The following is a 27,235-nucleotide window of genomic DNA, read 5'->3' as shown; positions in this document are numbered from 1 at the left end:
CAGCAATGACTCCATCATGCCAGGGTTGTCGGCTACACTGCAGCCTGGTTACGGCCTCGGCTCCCACACCTCACCAGGACCTAAACGACCTGGTATGGTCACCTGTGCCATCTACTGTGTCTGCCCTCTGAAATCCCATACAAATTCTGACAACCACGTCAACTCAGAAATAGCAAGTAACATCAGAATAGTGTACAATTTTACATGAATACTTTTTTCCCCACGTTACTCCCACTAGATCAATATTAAAGTGAAGTAAAACCGTAGTGTAACTGTACTCTTTAATTGATCTGAAAGATCCACATTACCATTTAAAAAAAAAAAAAAAAAAAAAATACACACCCACAGAAAACAAATTAAGATTCTTCTTCATTCACCACTTTTATTGCCAAAAGTGTTTTATGAGAAATGCCTTGATAAAACCATCAAAAGGCAGTTGTGGTCTTGAAATAAAGTCCTCTTTATCTAAGACCGAGATGAGACAGAGTAAAAATGCGGTTGATTCCGAGACATTTAAAAAGTGGTCTTGAGAACGATCTCGAGGAATACAACACTGCTATGTAGATCATTTAAATAAAAGGTTAACCTCTTCCTGTTGTTCTACGGTGTGGCTTTTAATAATTGCACTATATATTTTGAAGGTAACACGCTGCGGAAGTGGCTCACCAGTCCAGTGCGTCGGCTAAGCAGTGGCAAGGCAGACGGCCATGTGAAGAAGCTGGCCCACAAGCACAAGAAGAGCCGCGACGTGCGGAAGAGCGGGGAGATGACGATGGGGTCCCACAAAGACTTGGACGACAGTGCCGCTACGCCTCAGGACGAGACTGTGGAGGAGGTGGGGGGGATACACAATACTACACACTTACGTTTGCCCTCTCTCCATTTAGCAGACATGTGATGTAATCTCTACCGTGCCATCCATGTGTGCCGCAGAGGGTTCGTAACGAGGGCTTGTCGAGCGGCACGTTGTCCAAGTCGAGTTCTTCGGGCATGCAGAGCTGCGGCGAGGAGGAGGGCGAGGAGGGTGCTGACTCAGTACCTCTGCCTCCACCTATGGCCATCCAGCAGCACAGTCTGCTGCAGCCAGACTCCCAGGATGACAAGGTGAGGGGAGGGGGGACGGTAGAGAGGGGTCAGAAGAGAGGGACAGACGGGGAAAGATGATGAACAGGAGAAGCAGACGAAACACAAACTGTATTCACCTTTAACTTTGAACATTTTCTGGTGCTACAAAGTTGCCTCACATAGTTCTTTAAAGGGCCCATGGCATGAAAATGTCAGAGGTTTTTTAACATTAATATGAGTTTCCCCAGCCTGCCTATGGTCCCCCAGTAGCTAGAAATGGCGATAGGTGCAAACCGAGCCCTGGGTATCCTGCTCTGCCTTTGAGAAAAAGTAAGCTCTGATGGGCCATTCTGGAATCTTCCCTATATGTCGTCATAAGGGGAAAATTACCTCCCCTTTCTCTGCTTTGCCCATGGCAATATACTGTCTATTAAGGGTGTGACGAGATCTCGTTTTACAAGATCTCGCGAGATTAAAACGTGACGAGATTTCTTGTCGAGGTGAAAAGAGTGAAAGAGTTAGACAAGACGAACACAATATGTAAACATTGTAAGAAAAAAATGCCGTACTACTAACTACTGCACCCACGAGTCGCGGGTGCAGTAGTTAGTAGAGAGCTGTGGTGGTGCTGTAAGTGTTTTTGCATAGTGCTAGTGTTAGCCGCGGTATACGGCATTTTTTTCTTACAATATTTACATATTGTGTTCGTCTTGTCTGTCACTCTTTCGCTGTTTATTATTTCCGCAGGAAAACCAAAATGTTGCCACACAAATGATTTAAAAGTGGCAGGGGGATCTTCAATAGTAATTCCACGCTCCATCACGCTGACATCACATCGCCTCACGAGACAACTTTTCACCTCGACGAGAAATCTCGTCCTCGTGAACCCAATCTCGTGATGGGTCTCGTCGAGTAAGCGTCTCGTCACACCCCTAGCTTGTAACCTTGGTTCTCTGAGTAAAGACTATTTGTCCCAGTCATATTTCTTAACTGAAGTTCTCTTTAAATTAGTGTTAAGATCGCGTCTCGTTCTCGTGACCCCAATCTCGTGTCTCGTCTTGTCTCGTGAGCGAGTGTCTCGTCACACCCCTACTGTCTATGATGGCAAGCTGGTCAAGGCCACACCCCCACCCTGCCCAGTTTCTCCCACTACTGTCCTCCTCATTAGCATTTAAAGCTACAGACACAGAAATAGCACATACTAAGGAACGCTCATTGTGGGCAGAGGTGTCAAAAGTATTCACATTCATTACTCAAGTAGAAGTATAGATACTAGGGTTTGAAAATACTTCTGTAGAAGTTGAAGTATCAACTCAAGCTTTTTACTTGAATAAAAGTATAAAAGTACTGGTTTCAAAACTACTTAAAGTATAAAAGTAATGCAATAAAGAAAAAAATGCCATTAAAAAAGGAAAAAAGCTTAGCCCACCACACAGAAAAACATTTTTCTAAAGGCCTTAATGACTATAATAATGTTATATTAAAATCATACGTACGAACTCAGAAGGGCTGAAAAAGGTGACACATCTGAGTCTGTTTTTCAGACAACGGCAGCTACAGTCTGGTGTTAGAATCCTCTCCAGTGAAATACAGACACTTTTACACCGTTTAGCGGTCAGCATTTGAACAGTGTTTACTCCAGCTGCTAGCTAACGGTAGGCTAACGTTACCTGCTGTCGAGTGTAGCGTTGTGTTTCTGTACCCTCTAACGTTCGTTTTCGGAGTATCAGAGAGAAGCGCAGACATTTAAGTGGCACCTAATAAGGCACCGAAATTCATGTTGCTATTCGGTGCGGTAGATAACGGTCATTAAGGCACCGGTGCCATATTAGCACCGGGTCTGTGCAGGTGCGATGGATCGTGTACAAACCAATAGGGTGTCGGAATGGTATACGTTTATACTTCTCATCCAACCACAATCAAATTCACTCTATTCGGATGGCACAATTTATCTGGATACGTTTTTTGTGTGCGTGCGTTTTTGAACGATGACAAACCGGAATGAAAACAAGCCAAACTGAAATAGGAGTAAAGAGGCTATTTTGAAAATGTAAAGAGTAGAAAGTACAGATAATTGCGTGAAAATGTAAGGAGTAGAAGTAAAAAGTATGCTGTAAAATAATTATTCCAGTAAAGTATAGATACCTAAAATTTCTACTTAAGTAAGGTAACGAAGTATTTGTACTTCGTTACTTGACACCACTGATTGTGGGACTGGCTCTAGTGGCTGTAATTCTGCACCAAGGCTGAATTTCGGGAAAGAGACTTCAGATACAGTATTATGGGACCACTAAGGTCTATATAAAAGCATCCAAAAGCAGCATGTCATAGGACCTTTAAATTTTAGGTCAGAAAAGACGTTAGACGTTATTTATTTCCTTTTGGAATTAGGCCTAGAAGAATCAATCATTTTTGTTCCATCACATTAAGAAGCTCTATGTTCGTACATCTTCTCTTTTTGGTTTTACTGTGGAAATAGAAGCAGCTGAAGAGTAGTGCTTTGTACAAGAAAAGGCCAACAGTGGAGACAGCCTTTACAGCTTTGTATGTAAATTTGTGGCTAAAAATCACATTTTGGGGTGATAGAATGATTATATAGGGCATTTCACACTGTTTCTTAAGGTCTCCTAATAAGGTATGTTACATTGATTGGGCTGAAAATTGCCCGGTTGCTATTTTATGGGCCCTTATGCATCCCTGTGTTTTAGCCCTATTTGGAGCGAGAGCTTTTCTTCCAAATATGGTATGCTCATGAATATTTATCATGAGCTGCGCGCTGATTGGTTGAGGAACCACATATGCATACATTGGAGACGAGACAGTAGGTCTCATATTTCAGACACTGCAAAGTTTCATTACCAAATTCACTTCTGGAGACTTTTTTTAATTCGAGAAATCAACTAAATAAAGCTCAAATATGGGCCATTTTACGAAAATTGATGGCTAATTGCAAATTTGGTAAGACATTTCGGACTTCAGGAGGTCCACACAGTCTGACAAGACAGCGACAGCCCCGCTGCGCTCCATACCCAGGAGAAAGACACCGTTTCTGGGTTACTGGACAACTGGGGCTCGGCGGAGTTTGAATTTCGTCACGCCACTTATATTACAGCTACACTAAGGTCTTACAAAGCTACAATTTGTGTCCGATTTCAATTTAATGCATTTTTGTGAATGTGAGGGGGTTTCGTTAGCTGCTAGCGTCCATTCAATCCTATGGTAAGCTAAAGATCACGGCTAACTAGCTAGCTAGCTACACTTTCGGCATAACTATAATATATTACAAATATATTTACAGTTGGAATTTTGTCACGCCACTTATATAATTTGACTTGTTAAATGCTTAAAACATACTACGCAAGTTGTCTATAAAATGAGTGACCTGAAGTAAACTAACCTTTGAATATCCATCCTCTTTCTGCTCACCAGGGGTCGTTTCTCTTGTGACCAGGGAAGGACCAAACGTCTGGTGGCGGTCAAACAGGTGAACAAGAAGCTAATGAGGAGGGACCGGGTGACTCAGGAACTGTCTGCTCCAAAGGCTCCAACACCCCCACATAGTCAGCCTGATAGACACGTTTGAAACCCCCAGCAGCTACGTCCTGAGGCCTGTACTACGAAGCAAGATCAACATGCCCTGGATCTCTTTCAGTTATCCGGCTTCACCTAACAACCGTGGTCCCGCATAAGCTGTATCACGACGCTGGTTATCAACTAGTTCAATCAACCCAGGGTTTCCCAATCCAGTGGCGTGCGCGTTCACATAAAAGAGGCGGTGTTTGCGCACCACGACCAATCGCAAACATCTACCAGAGCCGCATATTTTAAACAAGAAGAGCAAACTATAATTCTACATAAATATGAAAAACACAAACACGGTTTTACAGGCAAAATGCAGGAAGCAAAGCAGGCAAAAACAGCAGACGCTGTTTTACGTAAATCACAACGCTTATCCGATCAATATCACTTCCAGTGGTGTAGTCTACGTGATAGTAAGCTCCAGGATTTCTATATAGGCTAACCACTTAAAAAGTTTTAGTCATAAATGTGGACTGCACTGCCATCAAGTTGCTTTATAGGCCTAAGAGATGATTGATTTAATGATATATGATGGGGATAATAGAGACTTCTTACATTTTATATTATAACTGTTGTTCAGGATGGCATCAACATCTGTTTGTCTGTCTTTCGACTTTTTTTTCATCCTCAAAACCTATAAAAGGCTCCTTGTGTGTAACATTGGCATAGGAAAACAAGTGCTGACCTTGGATCGGTGTAGAACAAACCTGTTAGACACTAATCAATATCCTCTAATGCAGGAGTGGTCCATCAGTCAGACACTAAGAGCCAAAAATGTTTCGTACCTTAAGCTTCTTTTGAATCCATGAGACTGTCTGCATTCCTTGTTTTCCACACTTCTTGAAGTATGGTTAGTTTTCTGTTGTGGCCTCTTGAAACTGAACCTTAGATTTCACGCATTTCTGAGAGGGAAAAAAAAAAAAAGATTCACAAACATTAGTGCTCAGACTGGATTTCAGTCTGGCATCCAAAGACAGTTTGCCTATTTCAGCCAAACACACCATTACAATAATATATTTATTATTGTGCTTTTTGTACACATTTGTTAATTTCAGGTCAGGTCATTTCACAAACCTCAGTGTAAAAATGCCTTTCAAACTTTGAAAGTTAAAATACATTTCATACATTTAAGTTTTCACACACGTTCCTCTTTTACAAAATATTTTAACCAAGTGACAGGATAAGTTATTTGTAGTTATTAGGGAGGCGTCTGTACCATTGTCTGATTCAAAGCATAGACTATATTAATATTAACAGTCTATGATTCAAAGTCAGCAGTTTTCTTGAGCATTTAAGTGCAATGGGAAGGTATAGTGTTTTGACTTGGCTTATGTTAAGTGAGCCTGGCTGACACAGAACAATTACCAACCAATACTCCAGAGTTTAAATTACACTTCAGCCAAACTGTTTCTTGGTTCATAAAAGATACATCTACCAGTGCTTTTTACCAACACTGTAGCCTGTGGTCTCTGGTAAATATTGTAGCACTATCTTTTACCTAAAGCAGCCACAATCAAAATGCATTTATCCATTTGAGATGCAGCTGCTGAATCTCTCCCTGAAGTGCAAATGAAGAACCTAATCAGTTGCCTTTTCACCTGTTTGCAGCCTGATTTTCAGTGTTTCACATTGTAGTGCTTTTCCACTTGCTTCTAACACACAGGGAACATGCTTCAGGTCTCCCTTTTTGAAAAACGTTTGTTGTAAATGTTTATAGAGATTGCAACAAGGGAGGACTTGCACACAAAACAAAAGTCAAGTCAATGTATTTATAGAGCACATTTAAAACCAACCTAGGCTGAACAAAGTGCTTTACAAAGATATATTAAGTTATAAAAACAAAAAGGAAGACAAAAATATTAGACACAATGAACATCATACAAACACACTTCTATACAAATGTCCCTTAACTAGATCATATGCCAAAGAATAAAAATGTGTTCCAGAGTCTTGGGGCCACAAAGGAGAAGGTATGATCACCCTTTGTTTTCATCCGAGACTGAATAGCTAAAAAAGGAACTGATTAGACAATCTCAGGTTCCTGGAGAAGTGATGTAGGGTAAGGAGATCAGCAATATATTAAAGGGGCCAATCAATGTAATGCCTTAAAAACAAGTAACATTACCTTAAAATCGATTCTATATTTGACTGGTAACCAGTGAAGAGAAGGCAATATCGGGGAGATATGATCCCTCCTTCTGGTACCAGTCAACAATGTCAACAAGCAGCCGCATTCTGGACAAGCTGCAGGCGTGATAAAGATGATTGGCAAATCCCAGAATACAAGGAATTGCAGTAGTCAATACGAGATGAAATAAGAGCATGAATAACAGTCTCCAAGTCCTTACGACAGAGGAAGGATTTTAGTTTAGCAATAGTCCTGAGATGAAAAAAAAAAAAAAAAAAAAAAAAAAAAAAAAAAAGGAAGAAGCTACATTTGACAACAGAACTAATTGGTTTGTCAAATTTTAATGCTGGGACAAAGATGAAACCTAGATTTCTGGCAAAAGGGTGCACACTTGAGGCTAAAGTCCCAACATTTTTTGAAAGTTCGTCAACTGAATTTGGGGGAGCCAAACAACATGACTTCCATCTTACTCTTACTAAGTTGGAGAAAGTTGTTAGCCATCCAGCACTTAATGTCTTTCAGGCAGTGAAAAGGGGACTTTAAAGAGTTGGTATCACCTGTTTTTAGAGGCAGGTACAAGCTGTGTCATCAGCATAACAGTGATAAGATACTGTATGTTATGTTTGAGAAGAATATAGCCCAATGGACCTTTTTCCACAGCAGACATTTTGACTTGTCATAGTAGGAAAAGCACAGCTGAAATTGACAACATTAACGATGGATCAATTCCATCAAGTGTCCCAGTAAGCCATTTCAGTGAGTCAGCATGAATACACAATAGCAGGGCCTCTCCTAAGTGGAATGCAGCCATCAATTGGTTTTGAATACACCTGTGCTTTTCCTACTACGACATGTCAACATGTCTGCCGTAAAGAAGGTATATGGGAGCATGTACAAAGGAGAATAAAACTGGCCCTAAAATTAAACCTTGAGGTACACCGCATGTAATCGCTGCTGAAGAGGAGGAGATATTTCCAATTTCAACAGAAAAGGTTCTATTTTTAAAAATAAGAATTGAACCACTGTATAGCAACAGCCTGTATCCCTACCTTTTGCTGAAAGTGATCAAACAAGATGGCATGATCAACAGTGTCAGATGCAGCACTAAAGTCCAGCAAGAGTAAAATAGTACAATTTCCTCCGTCACGAACAGCAACAAATCATTTAGCACTTTACAAAGTGCTGTTTCTGTGCTATGGTTTACTCTGAAACCAGACTGAAAATTGTCATAGACATTATTTGGTAACATTTTACTTTAAGGTATCTACATAAGAGTGACATGACACTGTCATGAACATGACACTGTCATGACGCATGAACCCTAACTTCTCATGACAAAAACGAATGACACTAAAAGAAGTGTTATGTCATAAACGTTTATGACTGTTCATGACAGTGTCATGTCACTCTTATGTAGATACCTTCAAGTAACGTGAAACCCATTATTTTCATTTAAAAAGGAAGAGATCTGAGCAAGAACAACCTTCTCCAAAATCTTTGACAAACGATAATTTTGAAATAGGCCTAAAGCTGTTACAATCAGTAGTGGCAAGGTTTTTTTTTTTTTTTTTTTTTTTTTTTTTTTAAATTAGAGGCTGAACCACAGCCTGTTTAAAGCTAGATGGGACTGTGCCATTCCTAAGAGAGCTATGTATTACAGACAAGAGGCTGGGACCAATATTATCAAATACCTCTTTCAAAAGACGAGAGGGGACAATATCTGAAGATGAATAGGTAGGTTTCATGTGTGATACAATATCCATCAATGCTGACTGGGCCACAGGCACAAAACAAGTCAGAGAAGCAGGGCATAGGATTGATTTAGAAGGGTCATGATAGGTGAAATACAAGAGCTGATAGTGACAACCTTGTTCATGAAAAAAAGCTCAAAAATTGTTCTGTGATTTCAAACGTAGCATCAGGGAGTGCAATAGCATGATTTAGTGCAGTATTTATTGCACTAAACAAAATTTTAGGGCCATGCGCATTTTTAGCTAGGATATCAGAACATTTTTTTGCTTTAGATGCTTTGACCAGGCGGTAGGTATCCTACCGTAGGATACCTGGTGATCGCTCAGTATCTCATAGGACACTTGCAGTTCCCCCCCCATTTCATCTCTGCTTTTCTACACTTTTGTTTAAGGGCACGAGTCTCACCGTTAAGCCAAGGTTGGGCTTTGACTTTGGGTCGCTTCAGTTTAAAAGGGGCAACAATATCAACAACATCTATGACAGTGGTATTAAACCGAGCAACTAGCTCATCTGTAGATAGAGAGACGGAGGGGTAACGTATGCTTCTAGGCCTGCTGCTGTAGATGAAGAGGGGTGTGACTGGGGCATATGCTTGTGCGCAAGATGCTGCCCCGTTTATTACAGTATTACCCTATAGACCATGTTTGCACTAGTCCAAATAATCCTCCTTAAACACCACAACATAAGGGAAATATTTTGCAAAAAAACAATTCAACCTTAATACTCAACCATGAGTAGGCCTAGTCATTAGACCAACAGCATTATAATGCATGTGCTAAACAACAACCATGAGCTCCACTTCCAGAACATATAGTACATATAACTGATTATTATCATCGGTGTAACCGCAGAAACGAGCACAAGCAGTAAATAGTCTATATCCCTACCTTGGTGGAGTAACGCTGTGAGAAGAATGGACTTTTACAGAGTTGGTCACTGAAATGGACAGGAGAACTACACTTCCGCCATGAAGTGCGTTTTTGTGGTTCACAGCTGAGAAACAACCGAAAAACGGAGTCTGAACACGGGCAACAGCTGTCAGCACTGTTTAAACACGGTTAATTCCTCCACAAAAGTGTCCTGAAGAAACATGGACATGCTAGGAGTCGAGCTAGCCTAGCTTATGTACGGCAATACAGGTATGAAGAGCAGCAGCATTAATTAGGGCTGAGGGTGCAGGTGTGCCTCAGCAAATGGGCAGCGCGTGACGGGATTTAATTAGATCGCCCTGTTGTTGGGGAGGGCGTCGCAGCTAGTGCGTGAGAGTATACACAAACACCAGTGGTGGGAAATAACTAAGTGCATTTAACATCAAAGTAGGAAAAGCGCCAACTAGAAAATGCATTTCCTGCAGAAAATGCTTGTGAATGCTAAAAAGTGAAGAAGAAGGTAAAGAAGTTATAGTTTGTAGGGGAAAGTGGAAATGGTTCTAATTAATAAAAAAGCCTAATAATACCAATATTGTATGAAAGTTTTTGTAAAAGCTGATGCTAAACTAAATTGCATGCTTTAACCTGAGAGAGTAATGAATGAGTCGGTAAAATGGGAAATGGGCGTGACAAATTAGGAAATCTCATTCAGCTGTATCAATATTTTCAAAAAGTATGAAAATAATTTACAATGAATGAAAGATGTGGAACATTTTTAGGCTTGAATTAAGTTAGAATCCATAAATAAGACTTGATTAACCATGAAAAGCAACTGAAGCAGTACAAATAGCTAAATAAAGTGGGAAAGGATGCAAAATAAAGAGTAAGAAATTAAAGAGGTTCAAATGTTTTGCCTATCTGCACCACTATTTATTTACAGCAGACAGACATATTGACAGAGAAAGACATATAAATATAAATATATATATATATATATATATATATATATATATATATATATATATATATATATATATGGAGAGAGAGGCCCGTTTTGACCTGGTATTAAAATCAAAGTAGACAGCTCTAAGTACAGATGTAAACACACTTAGGACACACACGCACGCATATATAAATATATATACATATTAATGATACATTTATTGTTGTTGATATATATATATTATTATAAATTTAATATATATCAAATATATATATAATAAATTCACAAATACACATGATATATTGTTTAAAAAAATTAAAAGGCATGGTATAGTATGTTGAAAGAAGTGATGAAAAGGTTATAGTATAGTATGTCGAAAATAGTATAGTATGTCGAAAAAAGTGATTGAAGTTATAGTATAGCATGTTGAATAAAGTGTAAAAAAAAAACATTATAGTATGTCAAAAAAACCATAGTGATAAAAAAGTCACAGTATAGTATGTCGAAACGGGGCATAGTATAGCATGTCGAAAAAAGTGATAAAAAGGTCATCATATAGTATGCTGAAAAACATGATAAAAAAGCCATAGTATGTATAGTATGTTGAAAAAAAGCCATAGTAATAGTACGTTGAAAAACATCATAAAAAAAACTAACTATACTATACTTTGACATGTTGCTGAAGGACCGTGGGATTTATCCACAACCCTCCTGGTTATGGGACAAACATTCTACATCCAAGCCACAAGCAATCCAAAAGTATAGTATAGTGTTTTCATGAAAGCCATACTATAGTATGTTGAAAAAGCCATAAATAGTATGTCGAAAAAAGTGATAAAAAGTCATAGTATAGTATGTCGAAAAAAGTGAATAATAGTCATAGTATAGCATGTCGAAAACAGTCATAGTGTAGTATTTTGAAAAAATGGGGAAAAAACCCATAGTATATCCATCCATCCATCCATCTTCGTCCGCTTATCCGGTATCGGGTCGTGGGGGGAGCAGCTCCAGCAGGGGACCCCAAACTTCCCTTTCCCGAGCAACATTAACCAGCTCCGACTGGGGGATCCCGAGGTGTTCCCAGGCCAGGTTGGAGATATAATCCCTCCACCTAGTCCTGGGTCTTCCCCGAGGCCTCCTCCCAGCTGGACGTGCCTGGAACACCTCCCTAGGGAGGCACCCAGGGGGCATCCTTACCAGATGCCCGAACTACGTCAACTGGCTCCTTTCGACGCGAAGGAGCACCCTCCTGAGGAAACCCATTTCAGCCGCTTGTACCCTGGATCTCGATCTTTCGGTCATGACCATAGGTGAGAAAACTGACCGGTAGATCGAGAGCTTTGCCTTCTGGCTCAGCTCTCTTTTCGTCACAACGGTGCGATAGATTGAATGTAATACCGCCCCCGCTGCACCGATTCTCCGACCAATCTCCCGCTCCATTGTCCCCTCACTCGCAAACAAAACCCCAAGGTACTTGAACTCCTTCACTTGGGGTAAGGACTCATTCCCTACCTGGAGTAGGCACTCCATCGGTTTCCTGCTGAGAACCATGGCCTCAGATTTAGAGGTGCTGATCCTCATCCCAACTGCTTCACTCTCGGCTGCGAACCGATCTAGTGAGTGCTGAAGGTCGCAGGCCGATGATGCCATCAGGACCACATCATCTGCAAAGAGCAGCGATGAGATCCCCAGCCCACCAAACCGTAACCCCTCCCCACCCCGACTACGCCTCGATATCCTGTCCATAAATGTTACAAACAGGATTGGTGACAAAGCGCAGCCCTGGCGGAGGCCAACCCTCACCTGAAACGAGTACGACTTACTGTCGAGAACCCGGACAAAGCTCTCACTTTGGTCCTACAGAGATTGGATGGCCCTGAGAAGAGACCCCCTCACCCCATACTCCCGCAGCACCTCCCACAGTATCTCCCGGGGGACCCGGTCATACGCCTTTTCCAGATCCACAAAACACATGTAGACCGGTTGGGCATACTCCCAGGCTCCCTCCAGGATCCTTGCGAGAGTGAAGAGCTGGTCCGTTGTTCCACGACCAGGACGGAATCCGCATTTTTCCTCTTCAACCCGAGGTTTGACTATCGGCCGAACCCTCCTTTCCATCACCTTGGAGTAGACTTTACCAGGGAGGCTGAGAAGTGTGATACCCCTGTAATTGGCACACACCCTCTGGTCCCCCTTTTTAAAAAGGGGGACCACCACCCCGGTCTGCCACTCCTTTGGCACTGTCCCAAACTTCCACGCAATGTTGAAGGCGTGTCAACCAGGACAGCCCCTCCAGCGCCTTGAGAATTTCTGGACAGATCTCATCAATCCCAGGGGCTTTGCCACTGTGGAGTTGTTTGACTACATCAGTTACTTCCACCTAGGAAATTGACAATGATCCCCCATCATCCTCCAGCTCTGCCTCTAACATAAAGGGCGTATTAGTTGGATTCAGGAGTTCCTCAAAGTGCTCTTTCCACCGCCCTATTGCCTCCTCAGTTGAGGTCAACAGTGTCCCATCCTTACTGTACACAGCTTGGATGGTTCCCCGCTTCCCCCTCCTGAGGTGGCGAACAGTTTTCCAGAAGCACCTTGGTGCCGACCAAAAGTCCTTCTCCATGTCTTCTCCAAACTTCTCCCACACCCGCTGCTTTGCCTCTTTCACGGCAGAGGCTGCAGCCCTTTGGGCCCTTCGGGCCCTTCGGTACCCTGCAACCGCCTCCGGAGTCCTCTGGGATATCATATCCCGGAAAGACTCCTTCTTCAGTCGGACGGCTTCCCTGACCACCGGTGTCCACCAAGGTGTTTGTGGGTTACCGCCCCTTGAGGCACCTAAGACCCTAAGACCACAGCTCCTTGCCGCAGCTTCAGCAAGGGAAACTTTGAACATTGTCCACTCGGGTTCAATGCCCCCAGCCTCCACAGGGATGCACGAAAAGCTCCGCCGGAGGTGTGAGTTGAAAGTCTGTCGGACAGGGGCCTCCTCCAGACGTTCCCAATTTACCCGCACTACCCGTTTAGGCTTACCAGGTCTGTCCAGAGTCTTCCCCCACCCCCTGACCCAACTCACCACCAGATGGTGATCAGTTGACAGCTCCGCCCCTCTCTTCACCCGAGTGTCCAAAACATACGGCCTCAGATCAGATGAAACGATTATAAAATCGATCATTGACCTTTGGCCTAGGGTGCTCTGGTACCACGTACACTTATGAGCATCCCTATGTTCGAACATGGTGTTTGTTATAGACAATCCATGACTAGCACAGAAGTCCAACAACAAACAACCACTCTGGTTTAGATCAGGGAGGCCGTTCCTCCCAATCACGCCTCTCCATGTGTCTCCATTATTGCCCACGTGCGCGTTAAAGTCCTCCAGCAGAACAATGGAGGCCCCCACTGGAGCCCCATGCAGCACTCCAATCAAGGTCTCCAAGAAGGCCGAATACTCCGAACTCTTGTTTGGTGCATATGCACAAACAACAGTCTAGTTGTCAGTTTCCCCCCCCCACAACCCACAGGCGTAGGGAGGCGACCCTCTCGTCCACCGGGGTAAACTCCAACGTAGCGGCACTCAGCCGGGGACTTGTGAGTATCCCCACACCCGCCCGGCGCCTCACACCCTGGGCAACTCCGGAGAAGAAAAGAGTCCAACCCCTATCCAGGAGTACGGTTCCAGAACCGAGACTGTGCGTAGAGGTAAGCCCCACCAGATCTAACCGGTAGTGCTCCACCTCCCGCACCAGTTCCGGCTCCTTCCCCCACAGAAAGGTGACGTTCCACGTCCCCAGAGCCAGCGTCTGCTGCCCGGGTCTGGTCCGTCGAGGCCCCTGACCTTCACTGCCACCCGTGTAGCAGCGCACCCGACCCCAGCGGTTCCTCCCACAGGTGGTGGGCCCATGGGATAGAGAGGGAGTTGCCACGTTGCTTCTTCGGGCTGTGCCCGACCGGGCTCCGTGGCAAACCCGGCCACCAGGCGCTCGCTGACGAGCCCGCCATCTGGGCCTGGCTCCAGAAGGGAGTTCCCGGGCTTCCTCCGGGCGGGGTAACCTCTTCTACGTTGGCTCATAGGGTTTTTGAACCATTCTTTGTCTGGCCCCTCACCTGAGACCACTTCGCCTTGGGAGACCCTACCAGGAGCACACAGCTCCAGACAACACAGCCCTCAAGTTCATAGGGACACACAAACCTCTCCACCACGATAAGGTGATGGTTCCCGGAGAGGACCCATAGTATAGTAGCACAGCACAGCTCCAATTAACACCAGCAAGTAGGCACTGCAGACTCTGACCCCGGTTCAAACCCCAGTCTGGGCTGGACCTTTTTGTGTGGAGTTTGCATGTTCTTCCAGACTTTCTTTGACATACTATACTATGACTTTTTTTTTTTTTTTTTTTTTTTTCGACCTACCCATAGTATAGTAGGTCAAAAAAAATTATAAAAAAGTCATAGTATAGTATGTCAAAGAAAGTCTGGAAGAACATGCAAACTCCACACAAAAAGGTCCAGCCCAGACTGGGGTTTGAACCAGGGTCAGAGTCTGCAGTGCCTACTTGCTGGTGTTATTTGGAGCTGTGCTAACCACAGAGCCACCATGTAACCAATAATGATTGTTTGAAAACATTCATAGAATAGTATGTCGAAAAAGTGATAAAAAAGTCATAGTATAGTATGTTGAAACAAGGGTTAAAAAAGCCATGGTATAGTATTTTGAAAAAAAGTGAAAAGTTGTCATAGTATAGCATGTTGAAAACAGTCATAGTATAGTATTTTGAAAGAAATGGGAAAAGCCATAGTATAGTATGTCGAAATAATATGATAAAAAAGTCATAGTATAGTATGTTAAAAAGAATGAAAAATATTCATAGTATAGCACGTCGAAAAAAGTCATAGTATAGTATGTCAAAAGAAGCAGTGGCATAGGCAGAAATATTATTTTGGGTGGGCCGGTGTTGTGCCGAAAACAGACTGCCTGCCGAAATACGACTGCACGCCACTAGAGAGCAATGTTGGTCAGCCTAAATAGCCATGTGCACCAATATTAACCAGATCATTTTTGAAGGGCTTCAGCCCCGAATGTTTTTATTGTAGCCCCGAATGAAGATATAGTATGTCATTAGCCTAGTTGTTGTCGTTGAATAAAGAAGTTTATTCTTGTAATATTATGCTATAACTTTCTTTTTCTGAAAATGTTACAATATTATAAGAACAATATTAAAATGCTTGCAGATCAGCAATATTCAGATATTTGACAATACTTTTTCACATGAAAAAATGTGTTGACTCAGCAAAGATAATAATAAACGACATGAATTGATCTACAGCAGGCTCCGTGAACCCATGCCAAAAAAGGACTGCGCCCTCCTAACTCAGGAGTGCAAAGGCTGACAAAGACAAACTTGTCAGGACTTTTAGTAGACCTCATACCATGCAAGTATAGAAAATTGGGGGATTGTCAGACCGTTCAAGTGATGAACAGGCCCTCGCATTCCGCACACTTTCGGGGTTGCCGACAGCTCTCAGTTGACGCGGCCTATATTATTCCCATACCGGACATTACGCCAGAATTAATATCCAACAATGCAATGCAGTAGTAACAACGTTTAGAACAGGCAAACAGACAGAAACTCGGTAACGTCAACAACGCTCTAATTTACATTTCTACATATTTAAATGGCTGTTGGTCTAGTTATTCACTTATTTCAGTAATTTAACCATTATCTGGCAATGCTGCTAGAACAGAGGTCGTGGGGGCTACCATAGTTACGCGTCTTCAACGGCAAGGAGGCTCACAAGAAGTGACGTTGAAAATTACAGCTTAGGCCTACTGCTTCCGAAAAGATAAACACTACTGTGTATTTACGCACAAGTACATTGTATGTTGAACGATAGTATACATACTGAGTATGTAGTGCAGAGTATGCAACCCAAGTTCCTAAAGATGGGAACAATGTTCCCACCACAATTCATGAACATCAATAGAACTTTATTCAAACCATGGCTTGTGTTTGTGGGCGCTATGGAGCACACTGGCCACGCTTGAGCCAAATCACTGCAAGCCTCACACATGTAGTCACTGTCAGTAGTGATACATTTTGCACATCGCTGGTGGTACCACCGATGGCATGGGTCACAGGATATCTGAAAATTTTACAAAAGAGAATTAGATATAAATTAACACATACAGGCTTCTCTCTTAAAATCTTTTGAAATCCTATACTGACAACAAAAAAATTGGGCTACCCAGGAAACTCCTCCTCCTGGCCATCCTCCACATTCACAGTTCACTGAGGTCATCTGACAAAATCAAAGAACCATAATAGCTCAGTTTTATGTTATTGTTATAGGACTTATATAATCGATTGAACTAAAATAAGCTATCCATGCAATAGGTACTCCAGCGTGTCACCAACATACCACTGTTTTCCAGTAGAGTGGTTACAATGACCTTTCTTAGTCCCTCAATGTGTTTTTCTAGATGTTCCAAAAGAGATGCTCTGCCCTTTTAAAATGCATTCTGCAAACTAAATAAATGGTGTATTTGTGTTAGTATAAAGCATCTATTAAAAAGGTTTAGTAAAATCACACAAGTTTACATAAACAGTGTTTTTTTTAAATCTCAAGAGAAATGAAACAATGACATTAAAGTGCCCAACGTTTCTTACACTTGTTCAGATGAACTTTGTAATTTGCTGGTATGCAACCATTTTAATTTTAAATCTCTGTACCGACCTTTAATGTGAATACTCCCCATCACGTCTTTTTTGCAGAGGGTGAGGGAGAGAGGTGCATGACCATTTCGAGATATCGAGGCCCATTTGTCTCTAAAATATATTTGCAGCAGCATTGGCTAAAATTAACCATTTTATTGCACAAAGACTTAGTGGCAACTAAACATGAACCCAAACAGCAGAGAAGGCGTTTACATACGGCATGACATTGAATAGCCTGCTACATCAGACAGACTCAAACTCCTCTGTCGCTGATGGGAAATGGCTGCACATGCTGCAGAAAAGCTCGTCCTTATTTACACTTTACTCCATCCAAGAAAACTGTCCATACCACTTTAAATAGAAGCCATTGTTGTCGCGGTAACTTTTAATAGTACATTGCTTAACACATCCATGGTACATTGTCTAAAAAGCCAGCTAGCTAACGTTAGCTGCTGAAGGCAGCCCGGAGAGTCTGCCTGTTGTTACCATAGCAACCACTTTGCTGGCCACTTTTCATTAGAGAGCCTTGGAACGCAAATATATATATATATATATATATATATATATATATATATATATATATATATATATATATACTCCAAGGATTCCTAATTGTTTGATCCTTATTCTGGTTTAAACGGTTTCGTTTTAATCAGAAGAGAAGACACAATAGGCCTAACCACACACACAACTAGTTCTGTACTATTTCTATTTTTTGTACATACATTTAAATATTTTTCATAACAAAACGTATTTTGATCAAACTTGGCTGGACGGGCCAGTGAGTAAAGTGGGCATAGAATATACCTTCTTCACGGCAGACATGTTGACATGTCATAGTAGGAAAAGCACAGGTGTATTCAAACCCATTAATAATGGCTGCATTCCACTTAGGAGAGGCCCTGCTATTGTGCATGCTGACTCACTGAAATAGCTCACTGGGACACTTGATGGAGTTGATCCATCGTTAAGGTTATCAATTTCAGCTGTGCTTTTCCTACCATGACAAGTCAACATGTCTGCTGTGAAAAAGGACCATTACTGACTTACGCACCTGTTTGAACCAAGGTTCAGGAGCTGTGCTAACCACAGAGCCACCACACAAACAATAATGATGTTTTGAAAACATTCATAGTATAGTATGTTGAAAAAAAGTGATAAAAAAGTAATAGTATAGTATGTTGAGAAAAATGGAAAATAGTCATGGTATAGTAGTAAAAAAAAAAGTGATAAATAAATCATAGTATGAGGCTGCCGTACAAGGTGCCACCTGCTCATCAGATAAACATCCACACACACACATTTACACACTGATCATCAGGGGCAACTCAGGGTTCAGTATTTTGCCCAAGGACACTTCAACATGCAGGGCCAGGGATCGTACAACCAACCTTCCGATTGGCAGGCGACCGCCCCTGTGCTGCCTTGTTGTTTGTGAATGTATTGTTCATTAAAGCATAAAAGTCAATGAGCTAACAGGCCTCACTTCATTCGAGGCCAGTCAACAATGTAATAGAGTTGGGTTAGAATAAGTTTGTGACAGTCAAAATAATATAAAACAAGTGAGAGTACACCACCACACCCTTTCAAACAGGAAGATGCTAAAACTCATTTTTTAATTTGTGGGAGGGGGGGATAACACAGCACCAGGCCAGCCATTTTTGGTTTATAGCAATGTTGTCTTTTATTCTAATTTCCAATAAACAGAGAATATATCAGTCCCTTATTTGTACAAAAATACCTGAACAGGATACAATGTAGATCCAGGAGCCATACAGACAGAATGAAGCAAAGCAAAGTGGGGTTATCTGAAATAAAATATTACGGTTCATTTGCTCTTTTTTTTTTTTTCCCTGAAATTTGACTTCAGCTTATGATGACTTCAACCCAAAAATAAAACACAACCAACACAGAGTCAGTTTCACCTGCACCTACACTGTGAGTCAGCATTGTCGATGGGACTATGCGACGTTAACCTGATATTAGGATTAAGTTTGACAGTTACAGCTAACTGTAAATGAATGCAGTGAGTGGACGGATGGTAACTAAGGACTTTATACTGTTCACAAACAAGAGGCACCTGCTGCAAGAATAGGCTTGGTTAAGAAAAAGATTTTAAATCCTTTGTTATGCACCTTAAAACCAGATTAACTGGACATAATGAAGTGACAACCCTCTTGAGCTACAGCATATAATTGCACTACTTGTGATGAAAGGTGTGCAAAAGCTGCTAGAATATCCCCAAGAGTTAAGTGTTGGGAGTGTGTGCTCTATTTGAATAACCACTGGGGTGTGTGTGTGTGTGTGTGTGTGTGTGTGTGTGTGTGTGTGTAACGTTAATATCCAAACATTTACTGGAGGTTTTCTTGAAACTGAAAGTGAATAAGTGGAATCAGACCTAACAGACAGGGGATATTAAAAAGATGTGGTTTTAAAACAAAATGGCATTACAATGGGATGCCGGCAGAGTTGAAGACTCTGTCAGGCTGTCAGCTTATACACACACAACTGATGTTCAGAAATTTGACACACCAAAAATCCAGTTTGATCTCTAAAAAAAAGAAGAAAAAAAAAAACAGCTTAATTTAATACTGTATATACTGTGGTATATTCCTTTATATATATATATATATATATATATATATATATATATATATATATATATATATATATATATATATATATATATATATATATATCTCATTTTGTGGCAAACCAAAGAAAATACACAATGTCAATATTCACACAATAAAAAAATGGAAAAAAGGACTAAATAATAATTCTTCATTTTACACAGAGTTATGAGCAAAAGCATAACGCCCCATACATAGTGATCTGTGACCTAGGTACAGTGTTAGATCTACGTCTTCCATAGCTTCACATACTTAGAAAACAAATTATACTGTATACTGGTATATTCATATACTTGGGCTTGTGTATAGGATTGCATTATAGCACAGTGATACAAAAAGGGAGGGGGGAGGAGAGGACGGTGGTTTGTCCCTGCGGACCCCTAGCGATTTGGCTTCGCCCCCCTCTCTGACAGATAGGAAAGAACCTCAACTGAAGATGTCTGAATGCTGAAATGGCTCCAGCCAAACTCCTGTCTCCTCTAAATCCACGGCTTAGATGACTTTACCCAACCGACAAGCATTTACTGTCTCTAAAAGGCAAGTTATGATAAGCAGCAGACTTAGCAATCCTGAATAGTGAATATAACAGTCTGGCCACACACACACACACACACACACACACACACACACACACACACACACACACACACACACACACACACACACACACACACACACACACACACACACACACGGTCATAGCTTACAGGCTGGACACAGGTGGGAAAGGGGGGCAGGGGGTTCAAGCATTATCCAATCCCTGGAGAGAGTCTGCCCTGGCTGACTAGAAAGGCCTGATTGGTGGAGCGCCGAGCTGGTGAGTCAGTCAAGTCACGTGATTGGTCAACTGGTGGTGGAAGTGGCTTGTGAGTCAACAACAGTACTTTGAGTGAGTTTAGTTAGCCTGGCAGGGAGTCTGGTGGCCTCGTGCTAACCCTGTTCATTGCGAGTCTGGTACAGGATGGAGAGGAGGTGCAGGTTAGGCTAAGCAGGTGTTATGTCACATGCATGCAGGATTTTCATTTGCAGGTCACACAGCAGGAGGAGGAGGAGGAGGGGGGTAGGAAAAGATAAAAGGACTTCTCTAGCCTCCTCTCCTGTTCCTATTCCTAAAAATATGGTCCTTTCTTGTCTTTTGGATGGCCACAGGGCAGGGACAAATTTACAGAGAGAACATCCACTCAGATGACATGTTAAAACCACTATGTGTGGCATTTTAAGGTTAATATAGCAGGTGGAAATAACGGTTTATTTCAATGTTACCACCAGGGGGCGCCTATGTCGGACATTTTCAAATCCTACACATTAATGGCTTTAAATTAGATTTGTTTAGTGATTAAGTGTCAAAGTCTACTTTTGTTGATGGACTAACAATGCCTAGTATACCTGTCTTGTCTCCTTTTCACTTAATCCCTCAGAATGCTTTCCTACACCCACCAGAAATAGCCATGCTGTTTTCCATGAAATATTGGCCTATTGCCCCAGAAATTGAGCTAGCTAGCCATATTATGTTCAATATATTTTTATGGTTAATTTGTCGATTTTCTTAATTAATCAATGAATTGTTTGATCTATAAAATCTATTAAAAAAAAAAAAATGAGGATGCCTTCAAATAGCTTTTTTGTCCAACCCACAGTCCAAAACCCAAAGACATTCAGTTTACTATAATGTAAGACAAAGAAAAGCGGAAAATGCCCACATTTAAGAGGCCAAAACAGTCACATTTTTACTTAAAAGAAGATTATCGAAATTGTTGCCATTTCATTTTCGGTTGACTACTGAATGAATCATTTCAGCTCTAAAATAATTAACACTTGTATAGCCCCTTACTGACAACACGCCTGATGGCTACAAGGCATTCTGGTCTACTGACGCTACTGCTGGTGTGGAAATGGCTTCCTCTACTTCTATTATCATAAATGTATCCTTGTATGATTGTTGCAAATTGGCTGTTCAAGACATTTGTGGCTGTTTATTGATTGTGAGGGACTGACACCATAACCTGATGTCCACCACTGATGCTAGAAACCCCCATGCAGCTGCTGGAAATATCTGATGGTGATGTTACACTTTACCCAGAAATAAGATAAGTACAGCACCCAACAAGAAAATAGGCCCAGAAATGTGAGGTTGCATCCTCAGTACCTGTTTTCTGAATCGTGTTCAAATGGATTTTTACTTTTGAGAAATAGTTTGACATTTTGGTAGATTGATATCACTGTCATGTCTTTAGTTAAGTTTAGTTCATTTGACACAATGAGAGAAAGGACCCCAGGTCACACATATCTAAAGAATGTCAAGGATACTGTAACACAATAAAGTCAAAGACTTATATCCATTGTGGTCTGCACTGCAAATATGAAGCAACTGTACAATTAACAGCTTTTTAGCTTAGTCACTGCCCAGCCAAAAATAGTCCAGCACATAACCCCTGGTAAAACCACAAATCGTCGTTTTCAGCAAGATATTACATGTTAATATGTGACCTTTAGAGGCGCTGGTAGGTAGATTTTGTTACCTATGGACAGAGCCAGGCTAGCTGTTTCGCCTGGTTTCCAGTCTTTATACTAAGCTAAGCTAACCAGCTGCTGGCTGTAGCTTCATATCCAGCGTACAGACATGAGAGTGGTATCTATCTTCCCTTCTAACTCTCAGCAAGAAAGTGAAAAGGAAGTGTTTAACTATCCATTGACCATAATCTTCAATACTCTTTACAGTATGTTATGCCATCTTCTTGAAATCTGAAATATGGTACTGTATGTGCATTATAATATAGCTTTGAGTTTATACACAAGGCTCACAATTTTAACTTAAGGCGAGTGAATCTCATTCCACTGTGTGTTGACGCACAATTAAGTTCACATTTCAAGTCATTTGATCAATTCCATATTAGAACAAACAAAACAAAACAAAACAAGTTATGGAGTGCTTTTGTTGCTTTTCTGGAGTGAGGGAGCAGTGGTCAGAATCTGAACATGACAGCTCCAACCCATCAATATCAAATCAATAATTAAAATGTGCAAGCAGTGAGTTAGGAACAGACTTAGGAAAAGAATATGACATTCAAAGACAAATTCACCGACAGATTTAACCCTTTCAATTTAAAAAAAAAAACAACAGAAAAATGGCTGAAGCTTGGGGGTGGACACACTTTTCAGGAGTCTTCCTCCTCTTCCTCACAGTCTTGAGAAGCACATTCTTTTACTCATTTTACCACAGCACGGTCATGTTGGTTCAAGCCACACATTGGTCAAACATGTTCCCAAACCTTGAAAGGCACTGCATAATCAGCCCTAACTCTCTTTGCTCCCATGCCACTGTAATCCAATCAGAACTGGTGGAAATTCACATGCATGCTTTTCAGAAAGGGAGGGGCAGGGGAGTGTTTGGGGGGGAACGGAGAGCAGGCAGCTTCATTTAGCTACAGAAAACAACTGTCGTCTGTCCGTCCGGGAGTGCAAAACTAGTTCTGCATTGAATCAACAGTAATAAAAAAGCATTAAAATGACATCAAGTAATCAACTCTACAAAGGAAGCTTGTTACAGCCTTCCTGATAAACATTCCTCTGTCCTTTCAGCAAACCCTCGCCACTGCTCTGCTTATCTTGCCTTTAGCTACTTCTCTCCCGACGTTTCTCTGAGCTTCTGTGGAGGAGGAGAGGCGGGATCGGGGTTGCACCAAAAGGGGTTGTGGGACAGGACACAGCAGAGAGGCCACGTCAAGTCCGCTCGGGTGTTGGGTTGGAGGAAGGGGGGGCAGGGTGTCAGCTTATCCAGACTGGACTGCACAGGTTGAGAAAACTCCTGGATCGAGTTTGATAAGACCCAGAGAGGTTCCCGTCCATCCCTGATGATCGATGAGGAAGTCAGAGGGTGGCGCTCCCCGCCCACCTCTGTAGTGAAGGGGCGAGGGTGGGGCAGGCACCACAGCTTATCAGGCCTGGAGGATGAGGGAGGTCGAGGGGGATGAAGGGTGAGGGACTCTGAGGGAGGGATCCACTCCTGCTGAACAGACCTTAGCGGTCTTGTGTTTTCACAACGTCATGGTCTCTTTAGGGTCAAAGACGGCGATGACAAAACAATCCAGTCTCCATGACAACATCGCAGAAGTTGGCCGACTGCTAGGTCCACAATCTCCGACGCTTTAGCTCTCCGAACGGTTCCCATTCAGACATCCAAACAGCGGTAAGGCGGAGAAAAGCCCTGGCACATTGGGGAAATTAAACCTCCAGTGCCGGCCCAAGTTGTTCACATCCCCAAAACTTGACTTACTTTTCTCTTTCTCCTCAACCTCATTGTGTTGGTGAGGGAGGGGCAGATGGGGGTGGGATCTCTGGGTGAGAGGTGTGCAAAAAAAGGGGGTGGAGGTATTGGGGGGTCTGGAGTGTCACAAGGCCACGGCGGTGCAGGGGTGTTTGAGCTTGCTGGGGAGCACTCCTCTGTTGAGCTGGTAAAACTCCACCAGGTGGATCAAATCGGTGAACTTGGTGGCGCCATCGTCAAGGCTGAAGAACACCTGACCGTCCTCCTCACACTTTAGACCAGAGCCAGAGGGAGGAGAGAGGACAGTTAACCATCACATGGCAATAAGGCGTGTACTTTTATCACCATGAGCTATATCACATCATCAGACATCTGAGAGCAGAGCAAATATATGGAATTATTCATGTCAACAGGCCTTTTCATCTTGTACTGAGTGACGGTCAGTCGGTCCACCACTTTGGTCCAGACTGAAATATCTCAACAACTACTGGATGGAGTGCCATGACATTTTGTACACACATTCATGATCACGGAGAGAATAAATCCTCTGACTTTTCATCTAGCAGCACCATCAAGTCAAAACTTTCTGCATGGCTAAATGCCTCACCTCTAGTGGCAAATAAGCGAAAGCCTCTGTTGAACTAACCCTTTAAGCCATTTCAAGTTGATCTCTGTACTGTAACAAAATAAAATCCAACACATGGCTGCTTGGGAGGCAGGAAAAACTTCTTTTAAAATCTTAAAAAGGCTTGGTATGCTTTGGAAAATGGTTGGTAGTGACATTAACTGAGTGTAGCAGGCCGAGCAGATGAGTCTTTGTCTTTTTTGGAGATTAAGCTGAATCTCAGAGGATTTAGAAAAAGTTGGACCTTTACCTTCTTTACTGGTGATGCAAACCAGCCGCGACAGCTGGCGTTCAAGCTACAACATGAAATTACTAATTTTACTGTCACAATTTTGAGTTGTGTACTTTTCTAAGAGAGTAAAGCAGTGATCTGCCTCACTGGGCCTTGATTCAGTGGATTTTACAAGTAAGCATTACATACATCCTGCAGCGTAATGTGACTTTGTTGTGTAATGTGACTGACCGGTAGGATCTGGAAGTGCTTGATCTTCTGGTGGTGGCACAAGGTGAGCACAAATGCCTTGGGATTACTCTGACTGTCCCGCAACAGGAATAACCTGACACACAGAACGTTAGAGGGAAATGATCAAACTGCTTCACTACTGTAACATATAGTTGGATTTTATCTTCACAATTTATGCATGAGTTAAGGGAGCTGTGACTTTTTGAGAACCTTATCTTAATCCACTGGGTAAAGGCTAAAATGTGTGACAAAAAGCTGTTTTTACACACCAACATTTTAGAGACCTAAGCTTTTCTTGGCAGCAGTGATGTCTTGATTTTTCAAATTTCTTAGACATTTTCCAAAAGCTTTCTACCGCATTTTACATGAGCAACATTTACCCTGAGATGACATCACATCAAACCAAAATCCTTAAACGAGTCTCCCAACCTTTTCACACTCCTATAGCTGTTCTTACCCGTCTACTTGGCCTTGTTGAATGATCATTTTGTGGGCTTCTTCTCTCATGATGCGACCATGAAACCATACCTGTGTCCTGTGGATCACTGAAAGACAGACATCTTTCTTGTATTCATATATTCATAATCACTTTACATCAGTGTATCAACTAGCAAAATTAAACAAATCACACCAAGACTGTCTGTATAAGGTGAATAATGATGTATTTGTTTGTGGTCTGAAGTGAGAGTACCTGTGCTCAGAGAGGATGGGTGCAGGGGGCTGGGACTGCCCAGGACATTCATGCGCTGGCTCCGTTTCTAAGTGGAAGAAAGGGCACATGTGCAACATTTACCGTAAGATAACAACATATTCCCTTTGACTTGGGCGGATACCTTTATGGCATACTGAAATGTGCTGAAACAGCCATTTGAACCAAAAGAATTAGATTTTTCTGTGTAGCTCTGTTTAAGTCTGATCCTTTTTAGTACAGTAAACAAACATTGTAATGCATTGCAGTCGTCCACAACCAAAAAAAAAAAAAAAAAAATGGAGCGAGCAGCTGCTTTTTGCTTTAGCCTCATCAGAGCTGTGATCTTAGAAACAGATAAGTGGAGCTGCTGCACACTTGAATCTACTAAGAAAAGCAATGCAGGGGAAAGATAAATTAGTTTAAAATGGAAAAAGGCTTCTTCTAATGGTTAAAATGATTTGTGTGAAAGAAAAAACCAGTGCTCTTGAATGAACTGTGACAAAACATACAGTATGATAGGGGAGATCAGGGACCAATACAAACTAAACCAAGGGAAAGTTAATGATAAAAATGGCATTTTTTTGTGTTAATCACATCAAACACAACTGGAGCTTGAATCTATTCATGTTTCCTTTACATCCCAAGCTTCATCCCCCTTCTTACCCTCCAGGTCTGTCCCTCCTCCAGGGCAGCGCTCTGGGCCTCGACGGGGTTGTCGATGACGCGACCAGTCCGCCCGGAGAAGTCCATGGCGACTAAGGAATTCTCAGATACACTCCGCTGTTAGGAGACGTGGCAGTGTTGGTGGGGGGGGAAGTAGGTGGGCAGTGGGGGAGGCGGTACACAAGGAGCATGGTGTAGGGGTGGGGATGGGTGGGGCATGGCGTAGACAAGGGTCAGAGGTCAAACAAGCCAGACACACTCACTGGGGCATGACAAATCCTGTCTGCACACAGACCCTCTGAGGAAAAGCACAAGCCTCCCCTGGCTCTCTGGCTCTCCTGCTCAAATTATTAAGATTTCTTTCTAATTAATTACTATGGTATTTCATGAGTTGCAGGATATATAAGTTACATATAATAATGGTCCAATACAAACTTATTTAACTTCAATCTTTATGATAATATGTTATATTTATGGATTGCTATCATCAAAAAGGGTCCAAGAGATAGGGAAAATACGTATTTCCAACAAGATGTTAAAAGACATAGCACAAGACAAACATAAAACACATCCCGCTTTGAGGTGATTAGTGCAGGTTTCTGTTTGCTGTGTATGCAATATCTTAAAATGTGCACGTGAGTCGGAGTATTATATAACACGTTATGTGTCGGATGTACTTTAGTTATAGCCGTTTGTTTGAATGACCAGTCTGACCTGAATCTGGAACATAAGCCTTCCACTACAGAGCACTCTTGTCACCTCATTAACAAAAGGTCAACAGTGGCAATAATTGTTTGGATTGAAAATCATTTCAGCATTTAAGAAGTCCTAACGCAATATGGAAACTTGA

General features: G+C 42.1%; 2 protein-coding genes and 1 long non-coding RNA gene across 12 annotated transcripts in view; 1 reads left to right on the top strand and 2 right to left on the bottom strand.

Annotated features, from left to right (window-relative positions):
• Positions 1–4,679, top strand: part of LOC114567929 (triple functional domain protein) — a 108,638-nt gene extending 103,959 nt beyond the window's left edge. The window contains exon 62 of the mRNA XM_028597203.1: positions 4,535–4,679. Coding sequence (XP_028453004.1) covers positions 4,535–4,648 — 114 coding nt within the window. The 3' untranslated portion in view covers positions 4,649–4,679. The remainder of the gene's footprint in view (positions 1–4,534) is intronic.
• Positions 357–9,774, bottom strand: LOC114567931 (uncharacterized). The gene is made up of 3 exons (XR_003694241.1): positions 9,412–9,774; positions 5,430–5,546; positions 357–1,077 (listed from the first exon to the last, which is right to left on the bottom strand). It is a non-coding gene; the product is annotated as an uncharacterized LOC114567931 (long non-coding RNA).
• A 12,499-nt stretch (positions 9,775–22,273) lies between these two features.
• LOC114567948 (growth factor receptor-bound protein 10) overlaps positions 22,274–27,235 on the bottom strand; it is a 63,177-nt gene continuing 58,215 nt past the window's right edge. For all 10 annotated transcript variants that reach the window (XM_028597233.1, XM_028597232.1, XM_028597234.1 and 7 more), the window contains 5 exons: positions 26,386–26,502; positions 25,723–25,789; positions 25,489–25,576; positions 25,032–25,125; positions 22,274–24,214 (listed from right to left, as the gene is read on the bottom strand). In XM_028597233.1, coding sequence (XP_028453034.1) covers positions 24,068–24,214; positions 25,032–25,125; positions 25,489–25,576; positions 25,723–25,789; positions 26,386–26,502 — 513 coding nt within the window. In that variant the 3' untranslated portion in view covers positions 22,274–24,067. The remainder of the gene's footprint in view (positions 24,215–25,031; positions 25,126–25,488; positions 25,577–25,722; positions 25,790–26,385; positions 26,503–27,235) is intronic.

The sequence above is a fragment of the Perca flavescens genome, chromosome 14 (assembly GCF_004354835.1).
Source record: "Perca flavescens isolate YP-PL-M2 chromosome 14, PFLA_1.0, whole genome shotgun sequence".
Classification (NCBI taxonomy): domain Eukaryota; kingdom Metazoa; phylum Chordata; class Actinopteri; order Perciformes; family Percidae; genus Perca; species Perca flavescens.
Note: the sequence above shows the minus strand (reverse complement) of the source record. Positions and strands in the feature narration are given on the sequence as shown.